The 17,727-nt window shown below is 45.4% G+C and overlaps 2 protein-coding genes across 5 annotated transcripts in view; one reads left to right on the top strand and one right to left on the bottom strand.

Annotated features, from left to right (window-relative positions):
• The window catches only part of SLC4A8 (solute carrier family 4 member 8), a 75,304-nt gene that overhangs the window by 44,257 nt on the left and 13,320 nt on the right, over positions 1-17,727 (bottom strand). For all 4 annotated transcript variants that reach the window (XM_082635175.1, XM_082635176.1, XM_082635174.1 and 1 more), the window contains exons 2-5: positions 13,021-13,102; positions 4,807-4,953; positions 4,162-4,297; positions 1,725-1,885 (exon numbers count right to left, since the gene is read on the bottom strand). In XM_082635175.1, the coding sequence (XP_082491301.1) occupies positions 1,725-1,885; positions 4,162-4,297; positions 4,807-4,953; positions 13,021-13,102 (526 nt within the window). The remainder of the gene's footprint in view (positions 1-1,724; positions 1,886-4,161; positions 4,298-4,806; positions 4,954-13,020; positions 13,103-17,727) is intronic.
• On the top strand, positions 15,340-15,960 carry LOC309812106 (THO complex subunit 7 homolog; the record flags this gene model as incomplete). The annotated part of the gene is made up of 1 exon (XM_082635613.1): positions 15,340-15,960. The coding sequence occupies exon 1, from the start codon at positions 15,346-15,348 to the stop codon at positions 15,958-15,960; it is 615 nt and encodes a 204-aa protein (XP_082491739.1). The 5' UTR covers positions 15,340-15,345.

The raw sequence follows: 17,727 nt of genomic DNA, 5'->3' as shown, positions 1-17,727 counted from the left end.
CTCATCTGTAATATGGAGCTAATATTATCACCTACCTTAGAAGATTGTTATAAAAAAATTAATGAGATGTATAAAGTGCTCATTCACAGTAAACACTTGAGACTGTTTACTTATCCTTATCACTAACATGAATACCTCAGGTACCTGATGTGAAGAACCACAGCAGTTTTACTTCAACCCTACATATCCATTCCCCCACCCCCCCAAAACTCCAACCTGTCTTCAACTCCAACTCCATCCATGACTATGCAAGTGCTGGAAGCAATAAATAAAGAAAATCTGTTTCAAATATTAAGTGGAAGATCCAGGTTTCTCTGTCTTTAACCTTTATATTGATTGGTTCCTTGCCCCATATTATAAACATGCTTCAGGATCCTTCATCTTGGAAAAAAAAAAAAGAAGAAGGAGAATGTCCACCCCAGGTCTCCCATTATCTACTGCCTCCTCTCTCCCTCTCTTTCTCTTTCTCTCTCTCTCTCTCCCCTATCTCTTAAAGTTCTCAAAAGAAAAATTCCTCAACCCCTGCAATTTGGCTGCCTCCATGAAATTGCTTTTAATAAAATCATCAACAACCTTCCAGTTGCTAAATCTGGCAGATGTTTCTGGTCCTTACCTAACCTGACCTCTCTATAGCATCTGACACTGATGAATTGAAACTCCCTCCTCTCTTGGCTTTCATAGTGGGTAGAACGGTGCCTCCCCCACAAAAGATACGGCTATGTACTAACCCCCCAGAACCTGTGAGCGTGATCTTATTTGTGGAAAGGGTCTTCCCAGATGTAACTAAGGATCTCAAGATGAGATCATCTTAGATGATACTGACAAATATCCTTATGAGAGAGACACAGATAAGAAGTCCAGGTGAAGACAGAGGCAGATTGGAGTTATGCAGTCATGAGCTAAGGGACACCTAGAGCCACTAGAAACTGGAAGAAGCATGGAATAACTTTCCCTTAGGGCCTTCAGAGGTGACACCAGATCCCATCAGTACTGACCCCTCCCTGGGTCCCCATGTGATCCCAGAGAGGCAGAATTACTTGGATGCTTGAAATGGAGAAAAGTTTGGAGAAATCTTTATTTAACCTGTCCAGCCAAACAAAGCCAAGCTGAGGAAAATCCTCACATGCACCCAGGTGTTTATCAAACTCCATGCCTAAAACATAGTAACTTACACTCACCTGTACCAGGCAACTCCATCAGACATCTCCCCTTCACGTCTTGCTGAAGAAGTGGGGGTACTTTGGCTCAACTTCATACGTGTCTTCCCTAGCTGCCATATTTTAAAACCTTTCTTTCACTCTAACCCCCTTTTCTCTGCACAACTCCCAGGTGCCCCTTTCTCTAATTATTACCAAACCAGAGCTCTTTTCTTGCACCCATGGCTATTTTCCCCACTAGAAGGGGAGCTCCTTGAGGACAGAAATTGTATCTTATCTTCATTCCCCTGTGCCTAGCACATTATCAAGCATTAATAGATACAAAATAAACGTTTGCCGAATGAACAGGCAAATGGAAGACTTCACACCATGTCATTTGTATCCCATAATAAGCCTGTGGAATAGGTAGGGTAGTTTCTTAGTTTGAAACCCATCCTATAGCTGAGGGCGCTGAGGTCGGGAAGGTAAGTGACTTGCCCAAGGACACACAGCCACTTTCTTCTTTCCTCTACACCACTCTTCCTAATTGACACAAACATTCCTCTGTTTTCTCTCACCTAAACTTACCTGAGATTTCTTCTATGCTGTTCGCATGCATATCCAGAAGGACCGTTCCGTTAATAAGGCAGCTCCTTAGCTCAAAGAGACTATGCAGTGAAAGGGTTGCAACGTAAGGCTTGCTCCAGCGCTCTCCCCCATCCTCAACATCTTCTTCAAACTTCAACCACCTGGAAGCATTACAAACAACCAGATGTTAAAGACAGAAAATGAGGAATTTTCAGGAGAGAGTTTTTTTTTTTTCCGGTACGCAGGCCTCTCACTGTTGTGGCCTCCCCTGCTGCGGAGCACAGGCTCCGGACGCGCAAGCTCAGCGGCCATGGCTCACGGGCCCAGCCGCTCCGCGGCATGTGGGATCTTCCCGGACAGGGACACGAACCCGTGTCTCCTGCATCGGCAGGCGGACTCTCAACCACTGTGCCACCAGGGAAGCCCCCAGGAGAGAATTTTTAACATAAGCCACAAAGAAAGATACCCAAATAATCATACTGAACACTGTAATCTAATCTATACGTTCAGGGTACACTGGTAAGTGAACAAAGTAGGTTATAAAACAGTGCAAAACTGACTCCATTTTTCTTTAAAGAAAAATTTTAAAATACAAACACACACATGTATAAGACATCAAATGTTATATTCCTCATTATCCCTGGCTTGGTACGTAGTCACGAAATTTTCGTCTTTTTTTGCTTATCTTTATTTTCTATAGTAAGCACACATTGCCTATGCAATTAAAAAATAACAGATCTCATCTATATCATATGGATACACTGACAAATCACATTAATAAAATGAAAATATTTATCTTTTTAAAAAGCCTATCTGGGGGGCTTCCCTGGTGGTGCAGTGGTTGAGAGTCTGCCTGCCGATGCAGGGGACACGGGTTCGTGCCCCGGTCCGGGAGGATCCCACATGCCGCGGAGCAGCTGGGCCCGTGAGCCATGGCCACTGAGCCTGCGCGTCCGGAGCCTGTGCTCCGCAATGGGAGGGGCCACAGCAGTGAGAGGCCCGCGTACCGCAAAAAAAAAAAAAAAAAAAAAAGCCTATCTGGGGGGCTTCCCTGGTGCTGCAGTGGTTAAGAATCCGCCTGTCAATGCAGGGGACACGGGTTCGAGCCCTGGTCCAGGAAGATCCCACATGCCGCAGAGCAACTAAGCCTGTGCGCCACAACTACTGAGCCTGTGCTCTAGAGCCCACGAGCCACAACTACAGAAGCCCGCGTGCCTAGGGCCCATGCTCCGCAACAAGAGACGCCACAGCAATAAGAAGTCCTTGCACCGCAACGAAGAGTAGCCCTCGCTCGCCACAACTAGAGAAGGACAGCGTGCAGCAGTGAAGACCCAATGCAGCCATAAATTAATTAATTAATTAATTTACAAAAATAAAAAGCCTATCTGTGTGACCTTCAGACGCTGGAAAAGACAGAATGACAAGGCTAATTGTCTCCTTGCTTGGTACCAGCTTGACTGGCTTGTTTAATGCTCTCTACCCAGGGAACACACCCACGGATACAGCAGGTATCCAGGAAGCGCTGTTCCAATGAGAGGTAGAGCCACGCTTCGCTGGTTACCCACCTTAACCTTCTTCCCCGAGGCTCAGGTACGCCGGCTTTGTATCACCCAGAAGTCTCACTTGTCAGTCACTGCAGGAGCTCTAGACATGGCCCTGGTCAATATGAGGGCTCTTCTGGGGTTTGGGCCTTAGACAAGCATAGTCACTCTACAACTAATCCAGGGAGGCCTACTGTTGGGCTGGCTATAATCCCAAAGGTATCTGTGAAGTTGGACTGTCCGATGGGATGTCTCAAAAATTCTGGAATTTCCAGTGAATTAAAACCCAAATGATGCTATGGTTCACGTGCAGGAAAAGCCTGGACCTACGCTATGTCTGCTGGGCTAGGTCTAAACCAAGGCGGCCCCCTCAGGCATCTTATAAGCCAGACCTTTTTTTTTTTTCTTTTTGCGGTACGCGGGCCTCTCACTGTTATGGCCTCTCCCGTCGCGGAGCACAGGCTCCAGACGCACAGGCTCAGTGGCCATGGCTCAGGGGCCCAGCCACTCCGCGGCATGTGGGATCCTCCCAGACCGGGGCACGAACCCGTGTCCCCTGAATCGGCAGGCGGACTCTCAACCATTGCGCCACCAGGGAAGCCCAAGCCAGACCTTTAATATTAAGAGCCCAGGAGCTAGTAAGAGAGGACCCCCTTAACGTTCTGTGTTTCTGTCACCAATCCCGGGCTCAAGGTCAACTGACATAGGTATTACCACAGACATGACAAAGAGGCCAACATCAAGACTTCCCACAGAGGACCCTAGCACCTCAGTCCCCATGTCAGTCGTCATGTCTCCCATGAAGAAATAAAAGGCAGGCAGGCCTGTCACTCACGGAAAGGCACACATTTGTCTGCCCCAAGCAAATCTGGACCCAGGCTACCTTAAGGCCTCACCTGGCTGTCTCCCTCCACTCGGCATCTTCCCCCTCTTTCAGGCAGATCTCATCGAGTTCTGTGAACAGTTCGTGAGGCACGTGCTCTTCATCCTCCTCGGTGCCAAGAATGAACTGAACACGCTGAGATGGTGTGTCTGGAAAATCAGCCACGGAGAAAGGTCTGCTCCCAGCCTCAGCTTAGAACAGAAATAGCATCCTGCCATACTCAGCGCACCTGGGGGCCTCACAACTTCAGGAACATACAGAAGATAATCCTGAACTCAGGTCAAAAAGATTTCTTTATTCCCAGAAAAAAAGCTATTCTTTGGAAGCAGTTTCATGGGAGGAAAAAATTATTAAGTAAGACCATTTGAAGAAAACCCATGAGAAACTAGAAATCTGATGAATTTGATCAAAAAGAATGGCTAATTCTCTAGCAAATGATTTCACCTTCTATGATATTGATTTGGGGGGCCTGAACTGTGAAGTTTTCAGGAAGATACTTTTGATTCTCAGAGGTATTTCTTCTTCCTGGAAGCAAGCTGGGGAAAGTCTGTGGAAGAGAATCAAGACCACCCCCTGCTCCATGTCCATCCCACACCCCTTTGGCCTCACCAGGCCTCCCCGCATGGACACCCACCCGCCCTCCCTCCCGAGGTGTTACCATGGGCCAGGGCCTCGGGGCCTTCCTCCCCCTGGCTGGCTCCCTTGCCCCGCCCTCGTCTCCGATGCTTCTGGCCATGGGTTCGGTGGTGCCGATGGCTCTGCCGGCCCAGCGGCATCCGGACCCCCACGTACAGAGTCCTATGACCTGAAAAGAAGCAGAAGGTCTGTGGAGAGAACTCCTTTAGGAAAAGGAGGCTAGTATATATGAGAGGGGAGAAGAAAAAGAGTACAGTCCTTTGGCCTGGTCACAACGCTGTAATGACAAAACTTCAAAGACCTCCAGGACTGAAGCTGTAGAGATGGGGGAGTTGAAGGTCTCAGTCCTGTACATGGCTGCAAACCTCACAGGAATGTTGTTAAGATCAAAGGAAATAATGGGCGTGGACATGATTTGCAAACCGTAGAGTCCGAAACAAACGCTAGTTGTTGCTACTACAACAATTTGAGCAATTGATAAAACGTGATGCAGTCATGCCATGACGCCTACAGCAGGTCTCGGCAGGGAGGCCATTTGAGAAAGTGGTTAAGTGCTCAGGTCAACCTGCCCAGGTCCAAAACTTGACTTCATCTTTCACTAGCCGTGTGACCCTCAACAAGTTATCTAATCTCTCTGTGACTGTCTTTAAAAAGGAATACTGAAGCTTATTCTTTAAACTCAGAAGATTTTTGTGAGAAGCAAATAAGAGATGTATGTAAAATGCTTAACACGATGCCTGGAATCAATTTTAGCAGCCAGTAAATTCCAGGATCAGTTTCCATTATATTTTTTCTGCACCATCTAGAATAGCAGTGAGAGACTAGTTACAAATCATAGGGGGCATAAGGCTGGGAGCATAAGGGAGAGATATTAACTATTTTACAAAAAGAGGGGAACACAAGAAAGTAAGTGATCCCCTAGTGTTCCTCTCCAGTTCCTCCTTCCTACTCTCTCATTCCATCCATAAACATTATTTTGTTTTGTGCCTGACTTCCAGGCCTCTCTCACCTCCACCTGGTTTCCCCGGTCTTCCTGGTGAGCCTGGAGCCCAGAATCAGTAGCTGCAGGGATGCTACACCTGGATACACAGAGCAGTAATCTTCCCACATTTCTGCCCAGTTACTGCTGCTCGACACTCTGGATCTCAGGCTGCCCCCGCACATCTTCCACCACAGGAGTTGTTACAGTCTTTAGTCACTGACTTCAAATCCACAACCTTACCCACACTTCCTCTGAGCAGGTGACCTTGCTTCATATTGTACTGAAAAGACAGGCCCTGTCCTGGGAACTCCCTCCATTCTCAGTCAGGCTCACTTTCCTCCTCCAGCTTTTCCTCTTTTCCAGGCTAATGAGCATCGCCTCCCACCCCACTGGGTCCCACTCCATCAGTTATCTTCAGTCTCTCCTTTCCATCCATCCCTTCCACAGGTTTCTCAAGTCCCTCTTACCTAAAAAGGAAATATTCCTACCATATGACCCAGCACTTCCACTCCTGGGTATAGAGTTGAAAAACACAAAAATACTAATTCGAAAAGATACATGTACCCCAATGTTCATAGCATCATTATTTGCAAAAGCCAAAATATGGAAGCAAACTAAGTGTTCATTAACCAATGAATGGATAAAGAAGATGTGGTACATATATACCACGGAATACTACTCAGCCATAAAAAGAATGAAATAATGCCATTTGCAGCAACATGGATGGACTTGGAGGGCATTATGCTAAGTGAAATAAATCAGACAGAGAAAGACAAATACTCTATAATATCGCTTATATGTGGAATCTAAAAAATGCAACAAACTAGTGAATAAAATAAAAAAGAAGCAGGCTCACAGATATAGAGAACAAACCAGTGGTTACCAGTTGGGGGGGGGAGGTGGAGGAGGGATAGGCAATATAGAAGTAGGGAGAAAAAAGGGTTATTATGGGATTATATGAAATCACGTGTGTGAAACTTTTGCACACTATAACGATTTAAAGAATCTTTCATTCAATAAATAAATATTTAAAAATAAAAATAAAAAAGAAATGTTCCCAGTGCAGTGCTATTCTCCCAAGTTTCTTCCTGTCCCCTTCCCTTCTCCATCAAGTCATGTTAAAGAACAGTGTACTGACCTAGCTCCCTTTCCTCACCATCCCCTTGTTCCACAGCCTCTGCACGTGGCCGCTCTCCACTGAAACTGCCCTCATTAGGGATGCCAAAGCCCACTAAATCACCAAACCTCTATCATCTTACGTGTCTCTCAGTTCAATTCAACAGACTTTCTGCAGAGCCCACCATGCTCCAGGCAGCAGCCCCATCCCTTGACTACTTCCTCCCCTTGGTGGTCTGGGCTTCTCCCATACCTGTACCACTGCCTTCCCTGGCTCACTTGCACTCCTCTGACTGCTTCTCCAGCCTTACCACAATCCACCAAAGGAAGGTTCCCCAGGTTTCTGTCCTTGGTCCCTTTCTTCTCTCTTTTTAGTGATATTTGCTCTCCTGATTTCAAAGTTTACTTCTGCAAATGATCCCCAAATCTTTACCTCCAGTGACTCAATATGTTCCAAAGGAAACTCAGCAGCCTCCATCTCAAATCAGACTCATACTCACTTCTTCTATGTTTCTGTTCATGGCATTCTCTCAACTTCCCAGGCTTGAAATCTCAGCATTACCTTGGATTTCCACCTTGCCCCTCAGCACTCCATCCCATAGATTAGAGATGTCAAGTCTTTCTCTCCTCCCACTTGGACAACAGCAGGGGCCTCCTTCCTGCCTCCCCCACCAATTCGATCCTACAAACAAACCCTCCGGAAGCACTGCTCTGATCACGGCTCACTCTTACAGTCGGGACCCTTCATGCTCCAGCAAGCTCAGGCCCTAGCCTCCTTTCTAGTTTTTTCTTCCTCTAGAACAAATTATACATTCAACAGGGAAACAAAGGGAAAGCTCTCTAAAAGAACTGAGTGATCATCTCAAGAGAGATCAAAGTGGAAATCGCACACATGCTCCCACCAAATAAATGTTCTGGGGGAAAAATATCTAGAGATGTACACCTTCTACATCTACACCAACAACAGAACAGCCTGGTGGGTTTTTTTAAATAAATTTATTTATTTCATTTATTTATTTTTGGCTGCACTGGGTCTTCACTGCTGCTCGCGGGCTTTCTCTAGTTGCAGCAAGTGGGAGCTACTCTTCGTTGTGGTGTGCGGGCTTATTGCGGTGGCCTCTCCTGCTGCAGAGCACGGGCTCTAGGCACATGGGCTTCCGTAGTTGTGGCACGTGGGCTCAGTAGTTGTGGCTCACGTGCTCTAGAGCACAGGCTCAGTAGCTGTGGCGCACGGGCCCAGATGCTCCGCAGCATGTGGGATCTTCCTGGACCAGGGCTCGAACCCACGTCCCCTGCGTTGGCAGGCGGGCTCTCAACCACTGCGCCACCAGGGAAGCCCAACAGCCTGGTTTTTTTGTTTTTTTGTTTTTTTGGGTTTTTTTGCGGTACGCGGGCCTCTCACTGTTGTGGCCTCTCCCGTTGGGGAGCGCAGGCTCAGCAGCCATGGCTCACGGGCCCAGCCGCTCCGCGGCATGTGGGATCCTCCCAGACCGGGGCACGAACCCGTGTCCCCTGCATCGGCAGGCAGACTCTCAACCACTGCGCCACCAGGGAAGCCCAACAGCCTGGTTTTGACTCTGTCTCCTCCTCATGGCCTCAGGTGATGCTCCCACCCGCACCTCACACTCTCCTCCACCTAAACCAAACTGCTCTTCCACAGACGTACCAATGCTTTCCGGACGCTGACTTGCCTCACTCCTTCAAGATTCATCGCAAATGCACCTTCCTTCTTGGTATTCTTGCTGATCCCCCTGATCAGAGGTGCTGCCTCCTTCCTGTAAACCCTGAGTCCTTGGCTAGCATTCTCTTATGAACTTATCTTGTGCCTTGCATTAAAGTTAGGCATCTATCAGTCTTTCTCCCGCTATTCATCTGCAAGCTCCTCAAAGTCCCAGGTCAGACCTTCTTCCTCCTGGAATCCCTCACATAACAAAGCATGGTATCTTCCACATGGTCATCGCTCCACCAATATTCAGAAAATGGAATACCTCCTAGGTGCCTCCACCAGGAACATAACCCCTTAGGATCCCCTCAGGAGTACACAACCTGAACTAAGAAGGCCTCTGATCTGAAGGGGTCACAACAGGAACATGTAACCAAAGTGAATGTGTTTCGAGTGGATGAAATACTCACCAGGGCATGGGATGATTGAGAAGGTCCTAGCCAGCCTGAGGATGGAGAGCTTATTCCAGGAAGAGTTCCTGGATAAGGGGACTTTGGAAAGAGTTACCAAGGAAGACTTTTCCTTCTCTAAGAAATTTTTTTGGTCCAATCAGTTCCCACAAACATTAGCCAACCACAGCACCTGCCTTTTGAAAACACCAGAGAGACAGGCAAAAATGAAAACAAGCCCCAGCAGGACACAGAGCTAAGAATGACTGAGTGGTTATCAGAAAACTAGGCATCAGTTTCTAGGCTGGAGACTTGGAAGCAGGGACTTGGATATTCTGAGTGAAATCAAAGAAGAAGACAGACAAATAAGACACTGGGAAATGAATACAGCACCAATAAAATCCAGTCCATCTAACGGGATTCTGCAGCCCAATGACTTTACTAAACCAATCCTGTGGTCACTTTGCTGGCCTTTCAACTGCTCTCCTACCCACACAGTCTTCATCCCCCTCATCTACCTACCTACTCACCTAAATTCTGCCTTCTTTCCAGTCTTTTTTCCAGTTATTGTCAAACCTACTCTCTGGGGACTGTGTGCAAACACAAGTATTCATTCAGTAAAAACTTATTAGAAGATGTAATTTTAGAATTTATTTTTAAACTAAGTATGTACACACGTACAGAGAGCAATCATTAGTGAACTGGGATGGAACCTTGCAGAGCAGGACAGAAATCACAGGGGGAGCCCACCCTGCAGATGGAACCCGGGCCTTCCGAGGCGGAGTACATTCCAAGCACACTGTTTATCAAGCATGCGCACAGAACTCATCAGCTCACATGGACGGGTGTCCCATCCCCTGGGCTTCAGGTTGACACAAAGTCAGTAACCGCGGGGCGAGTCTAACATGTGGAGCACATGCAAGCCTTTTTTTTTCAACTTATAACTAAGGCCAAATGGCTCTTACCTCTGTTAAAAACTTATTAGAAGGTACCAAACTTACTCTAGGATTCATTAGTCTAGTAGTTAATCAGGAATAATGATCTGCCAGAAAAGACGGAAAAAGCCATTCCTCTAATTAAAGCCACTGCTCAGTGGTGTTCTGGGACTGGGAGAGTCCGCTGAAGCAATCATGGACTATTGCTCTTTGTGTTTCTCTTCGGAAATCTGTCCTACTGTTTGCTTTTGACTCTTCCCATGTATATAAAAAAAAGCCATGTTATGGTTTAATGCACCTTCTCCTGCTGATGGAGTTAATTTTTGCAAAAAAAAAAAAAAAAAAAAACACGTTTACAAGTCTCTAACAATGTCCAGAGACTACATCTCAGAAGTAGTTCTCAAAATGGTTTATGTCACGTGGTGTAGAGGGTATAGAACAAAGGGGAAGGAAGACCCAGAGCTTTATCTGCAGCCGCAGAACCTTGTATCATGGCACACATGGCAAATTCGAACACACTTAGAACACTTTACTTGTCTTCCACCAGAGTGGGACTGATTTTATTCCACGCCTTCCAGAGACAGCACTTCCCTGAGTGCAGCCTCACTGAGCCCTAGGGCTGCCCTCGGAGTGAGTCAGAGCGGGGCCCACAGCATAGCCGATCCTACGGCAAATCCCAACTTCCTCTTCTCTCCGGAGCTACTTGAGAACCACATCAGGCCTGAGGAGTGGGCACTATTTGTCCCCCATTGCCTGTAGTGCTTTTTTTTTTTTTAAGTGCTAACATAAATAAGATTCTAGTTTTCCAAAAGGTCTATGTATAAAGGACCGTTTTCCCCTAGCAACGCCATCATCACAGACGGCCTTCTTTTACAGGAAAATGGATACTTCGTAAGGAATAGATGATGTCATATTGAGAAGATGCTCCTACTGCTAATTACTCAACTGACCTCTGTGATGGAACCCAGTCCTCGGGATCCAAGAGTGTTTGCCCAGGCTTATTATTACTCCCAAGTAGATGAGTGTTCATAAATGGTTATATCTTTGCTGAGGGCAAAGGTCTAGTGGGCCCAGACAACTAAACTAAAAGTAAAAGTACCCCCACAGTACAGTGAGATGGTAGGGAGGCAATAGGATTATCAGGGCAGAAGGAGGGATAGGGCAACACATAAAAATGTTCATATGATGGAGCAAGGAGCTGAGGCTGGGTGGTTAACGCTGGGTACCGTCCTCCCTTGCAGGCAGTGTGGCAGAGTGGAAAGAGCAGAATTCCATCCCAGCCTCACCTGCTGTTAGGCTAGATGACCCTGAGCAGTTTCCCCATCACGTAAAATAGGGATGATGCCTACCTGCCTGGGTTGCTGTGAAGATTGAAAAGACAACTTGTACAAAGTGCCTAATCAAATGCCTGTCACACAAGGGTCATTCAACAAAGGTTAGCCTCCCACCTCCACACCCTTCCTTCTTCCCCTTTCTCCCAACTGCTGAAACCCACACTGGCTCCTCTTCCATCTGGTCAAAATAACTTTGAAAGCTTGACCTTGATATGTCTGAACTCCACTGACCTCCACAGAGCCACCCACATTAAGTTCTCACGGTAACAGACCCAGAGGATGAGTCAGCCTCTACAGCTTTGGCTCTCCCATCCAAAGGACAAGTTTTCTCTGGAGACCGTACAACTTTGATGGAAAAAAAAAAACAGCACAGGAACAAGCAGTACAGAGAGAACACATCACGTGCTGTCTCAGTCATTAGAAAGGTACTGTATCATAGTCTTCAACATTGCAGGATATGCTGCAGAGATTGCGCAAAGGCTTTTGAGCCAAATGTGGGTTCCCGTTCAAGCTATAGTGGACGCGAGCCTTTCTTTAATAAAACTGAGCATTGCCATCATTACCAGGAAACTAGGCTCCGTGGGAAAAAGGAAAGCAGAAGGACAGCACAGAAGGGTCATGGGGGAGTGGGGGTGGGAGAGGAGAGAAAGGAAGAAGAGCCTTGATACGGTAAACTAGATAGAGCAGGTCAATTAACAGGCCTCTTCCTTCCCTTCCACTTCAGTGGGTTTTTATACAACTCTATGCTGTGAACTCTCAGCAAATATGTTATAGGTGCGTGTGTGTTTTCCCTTTTCTTGTTTAGATGAAAATACCAGGCAGAAATGGGTATAGTGGGCTTCCCTGGTGGCGCAGTGGTTGAGAGTCCGCCTGCCGATGCAGGGGACACGGGTTCGTGCCCCGATCCCGGAAGATCCCACATGCCGCGGAGCGGCTGGGCCCGCGAGCCATGGCCGCGGAGCCTGTGTGTCCGGAGCCTGTGCTCCGCAACGGGAGAGGCCACAGCAGTGAGAGGCCCGCGTACAGCAAAAAAAAAAAAAAAAAAAAAAAAAAAGAAATGGGTATAGTTAGAATGGGAAGAGCATACATTGGAAATGGGGTAAAAACAGGGTTTTATGGCCAAACTGAGTTTTTAAAACTATTTGTATTTTATTTTCTTTTGTATAAATTTGTATCTATATTTCCAAGCAGTTGTCAAGAATCAATAAACTGATCTGAGGACTTCCCTGGTGGCGCAGTGGTTGAGAGCCCACCTGCCGATGCAGGGGACATGGGTTCGTGCCCCGGTCCGGGAAGACCCCACATACCGCGGAGCGGCTGGGCCCGTGAGCCATGGCCACTGAGCCTGCGCGTCCAGAGCCTGTGCTCCGCAACGGGAGAGGCCACAACAGTGAGAGGCCCACGTACCGCAAAAATAAATAAATAAATAAATAAATAAACTGATCTGAGTGCTTCACATTCTCAAGGAATAGGTCATTTATTAATATTTATGTTGGACTTTACTGTGCTGAAAGTACTGTCTCACAAGCTGTCTGTCTACTAGATCCTAACAGTGAGACAGGTATTATTATCCCTACTTTTATTTAACAGATGAGGAAAATGAGGCTAAGTGAAATTAAGTGATATTTTCCCAAGGTCTCACAGCTAGTGAAGAAGAGTTAGGACTCCAACCCAGGTCTCCTGATGGTAAAGCTGCTCCTCCCACACCAGGCTGCCTCTTGCTGATTTCCCTCGGTACATAGAACAGCAGTGCTCACCTTCCAACTCTTCTTTCTCATAGTGGATGTTGAGAATTGTACTGGTCCCACCCTGATCCACCACAGCTTCTTCATCTGGTCTCTGTTGAAACATAAATTAGTAGCCACAGTAATACCCATACATTCATTCAAACACTCATTCAAGTGAACTCCCTGGCGATCCAGTGGTTAGGGTTCCAGGCTTCCACTGCAGGGGGCATGGGTTCGACCCCTGGTCAGGGAACTAAGATCCCGCATGCTGCGCGCCACCCCCCCAAAAAAACAAACAACACTCAAGTACCGTGTGTATGCCACACCCTTTATGCAACACTGAGGGGGAAAACCCAATGGTTTACAGATATTTTTTTTTTAACTTTTTTTTTTTTTGCGGTACCTGGGCCTCTCACTGTTGTGGCCTCTCCCGTTGCGGAGCACAGGTTCCGATGCGCAGGCTCAGCGGCCATGGCTCACGGGCCTAGCTGCTCCGCCGCATGTGGGATCTTCCTGGACCGGGGCACGAACCCGTGTCCCCTGCATCGGCAGGCAGACTCTCAACCACTGCGCCACCAGGGAAGCCCAAGTTTACAGTTATTTTTAATTTCAATCTCACAATATCTCTGAGATGCAAACATGGCAGCCATTCTTTCTTATTTCATAAATAAGCAGCCCGATACTCAGAAAACTTTAAGTAATTACTGCCCAAGGTCTGAAATATGGTAAAAGGCAGAGCGAGGACTGAGTCCAGGTCTTGTGACTTCAGATCCCGTGCCTTTCCCACCCCTCCCCACTCCACCCATACGTCTATGTAACATCTTGGCATTTTGCAAGTGGTGTCAACCACATTGTCTCATTTGGTACAAGCTGGTGTCCTTGACCTCTGTTTACCACACTGTCCTTGAACTTCTCCACCCTGCTCCTCTGTCCCATCCTAAGTCTCATCTCCTTCTAACCATAATTCCCAAGGAAAAGCACTCTATCTTTTGTTTCCCATGCTTGAGCCTTACAATTTCAACAGTAGCCTGAAGCTGTGAGGATCAGTATTTGACAAACCGTCAGAATGTCACGCCTCAAGATCCATGTGTCTAAAACCCAACTAATCTGCCTTCCAAACTAGTACCCTGTGCCCATTTATTTACTCCTACCCATGACTCCATCACTTCTTAGTGTACATTTGAAATCTCAAACTTATTTATTCATCCATTCCATGTATTGAGTGCCTATCATATGCCTTCCAGGAAACAGTTCCTTTTTCTTATCAAGTCTTCGTTTGCAATTTCTCTCGAATTCACCCTCATCTCTCATCCTCTGTATCCTCCACTGTCCAGCCCTTTCAAACATAGAGGACACTTTTTCAGTTATGGAACCACACTCATTTTCTTCCCTGAGGGCTGCCCCTCGGCCTAGAACTATCACCCTCTCCCTGCTACTCCCACGTCCATCACCAGCAGCTAACACTTGTTCATCATCCCATAGATCTCAGCCTAAATGCACTTCCTTAGAAGGCTTCCCTGACTACCTCCCATTAGTATGCCCCCACAGCACACTGTATTTCTCTTTAGTAATGAAATGTCTCTGCTCCTTAAGGGAGGGACCATATCTTTCTTCCCGTTTCCCCAGCACCCTGCAGACTTTTCACAAAATAGGTGCTCAATAAATCTTTGTTAAAAGAACAAAGATAATGGCATCTACCTTATCAAGACCCTCACCAGATCCTGAATTATTTCAAATAATTATTTCCCTGACAATCAATTTCCTTTACCAAACCTGCAGCTCTAGCCAGGCTCTCTGATCCTGTAGGCACCATACACATTCCACACTGTCTGGTCATCTAGCAGGTCCTTCCCCAACTCTCCAGCACACCAAATCCTCACCATCCTTGTAGATCCTGCTCAAATTTCCAGCTTCCGGTTCTAATTTTACTGTTTTATAGTTGCCCACCTATGCTCCCAAATAAGGCAACCCTGAACATAAAGCAATCCATTTTCCCAATGAAAAGATTCAAGAACAGTTTTCGAGGCCAAACTTTTAGGGAAGTAGATAAAATAGTCAAATGTCAATTTACAGTATTTTATTTATGAATTTAGTTTTATAGGCATATTTCAAATTATATATTATTACTACCATGGAATAATCTCCAAGATATAATATTAAGTTTGAAAAGCAAGGTGCAGCAGCCGCCCCCGGGCAGTTCGGGGAGCGCAGGGCCGCCGCCGCTAGGCGGCGGCAGAACGGACGGCCGCACGCGCCGCCGTCTCCATAGCTGTTTTACCCGGCTGCATTGTGGGAGTTTGACTTCCATCGCCGCCAACCGCAGCCTCAGCTTGTGCCGCTGCCGCCGCCCAAGCCATGGGGCCCGTGACTGACGACGAAATCATACGGAAGCGTCTCCTAATTGATGGAGATGGCGCTGGAGATGATCGGAGAATTAATCTGCTAGTGAAAAGTTTCATTAAATGGTGCAACTCTGGATCCCAGGAAGAGGAATACAGCCAGTACCAACGTATGCTGATCACACTGTCCCAATGTGAACTTTCAATGGGCAAAACTTTGCTGGTATATGATATGAATCTCAGAGAAGTGAAAAATTATGAAAAAATTTACAAAGAAATAGAATGTAGCATTGCTGGAGCACGTAAAAAAATTGCTGAGTGCAAAAAGCAAATTCTTCAAGCAAAACGAATGCGAAAATATCACCAAGAATATGATGCATTGGCAAAAGTGATCCACCGTCATCCAGACAGGCGTAAGACATTAAAGAAACTAGAGGCTCTGGTAAAAGAATTAGCGCATCTTTCACATATTAAAGAAAGTGTTGAAGATACGCTGGAATTGAGAAGGAAACAGTTTTACGCTCTTCTTAGTATCGTCCATGAACTTAAGCCAATACTGGAAAATGATGAAAAGCTCTTAAAGGTAGAAGCAGCTCAAGAAACAAGCGTGGAAACTGATCCTAAACCATAGAACAACTAACCCCTCACCATTCCCAAGAATACTGAAGCAGCAACATGATCTTAGTGTGTTCAGAATTTGTTGTACTCTTGAGACATTTAAAGTTTTGGCAGTGAACTACTTTGCTTTTAAATATTAATGCACAGTTCATTCATATTTCTTTACACAAAGGAAGATGACTTCATTGTATATTTGTTTTTTATTGAAATGCCTTTTTTATACTTAAAAGGTAGGAAGCAACATCCAAAAATGTTTTCAAGCCAGATATGTTAGTGCTCGTTGGTATTCTAGGTAGTTTTTAACTGGTAACATTGATTTGGTCACAAAATAAATGGAAGATAGTGAGAAGGTGGGAAAATGAGTCAATTTCTGGAAATCGTACCACTTTTGAAAATGAAGTCCATGGATAGGCTCTCAGGAGGGCTGTGAACTTGTGAAATTTGTAGAAAATGTTTGTGATGTATGCTTATTGTGGGAGAGGTTCCATGATAGTAAGAATTACTGATACCAGAGGTAATTACAAGATGCAAAGTAAATCAATAGGTATTACTTTCTAGATCTCTGTCCTTAATACTTGAGCAATGTGGTTGTTAAATGTTTTATTGAAATGTTTTCTCTCTATCGTTTTGTTCTGTAGAAGTCATTTTGAAGAGTCTTGCAAGAGGATTTCATGATCTTTTTTAAAAATTAAACTAAATCTGAATCACTTGTAATTGTCTTAAGTATTGAATTACATGTCTAATACTTGTTAGGTTCCATCCTTATCCATTTATTTTAGTTCAGAAACATGGCACTTTGCATGAATCATACCTTAATAATGTTACATTTTTGTAATTTTAATACAAACTCGTATCTTTAAAAAAATAAAAAAGATGGGGCTTCCCTGGTGGCGCAGTGGTTGGGAGTCTGCCTGCTGATGCAGGGGACGTGGGTTTGTGCCCCGGTCCGGGAGGATCCCACGTGCCGCAGAGCGGCTGGGCCCGTGGGCCATGGCCACTGGGCCTGCACGTCCGGAGCCTGTGCTCCACAGCGGGAGAGGCCACAACAGTGAGAGGCCCGCGTACCGCAAAAAATAATAATAATAATAATAATAATTAAAAAGATAAATAAAAAGCAAGGTGGAGGAAACTGTTTAATTTGCTAACTTTTATCTAAGAAAGGGTGTTGGAACAAAAACATCTGCTTACACTTAAAAACATACAAAGGAAGAATGAGCCGTAAAAGTGTTTTTAAATAGTTACCTACAGAGGAGGGAATGGGGTAAAGAAGATAAGGATAGAAACTAAATTTCTTTGAAGATAACATTTTGCACATTTTTAACATAATTTTAAAACAAAATTAATTTAATTAATTTTTTAAAAAAACAGAATTTTACATTTTAAAAAGCAATTCCCACAAATCAAAAACAAAATGAAAACAAGTGCCAAACTGATGGCATAACTATTCCAAGAGAACTTATTCCAAGTAACTTTATACCATAAAGTTATAACTGACAACGCTCTTAGTGACATATATCCTAAGGACAAAAAGAATTTGAAAAGATCTTAAACTGCTTTTTAGTTGTCATACTGTTGGTTGTAGTGTTGGTGTTAATTTTCTGAGACTGTTGTGTATTGTGAGATAAAATATATGAGTGATTATGTGAACTTTCTCTGGCACTCTCAGTGCGATTGAGACCTGGGGTTCTCAGAAGGTATGAAAGCAGATACAGTTGCAGGACACATAGTCCTGAATTTGAATTGGAAGCACTGGAAGTATCAACAATGATATATCTTTAAA

Source organism: Mesoplodon mirus, assembly GCF_964341445.2.
Source record: "Mesoplodon mirus genome assembly, chromosome: 11".
Classification (NCBI taxonomy): domain Eukaryota; kingdom Metazoa; phylum Chordata; class Mammalia; order Artiodactyla; family Ziphiidae; genus Mesoplodon; species Mesoplodon mirus.
The sequence above is the reverse complement of the archived record's forward strand: the minus strand, read 5'-3'. Positions and strand labels throughout refer to the sequence as shown.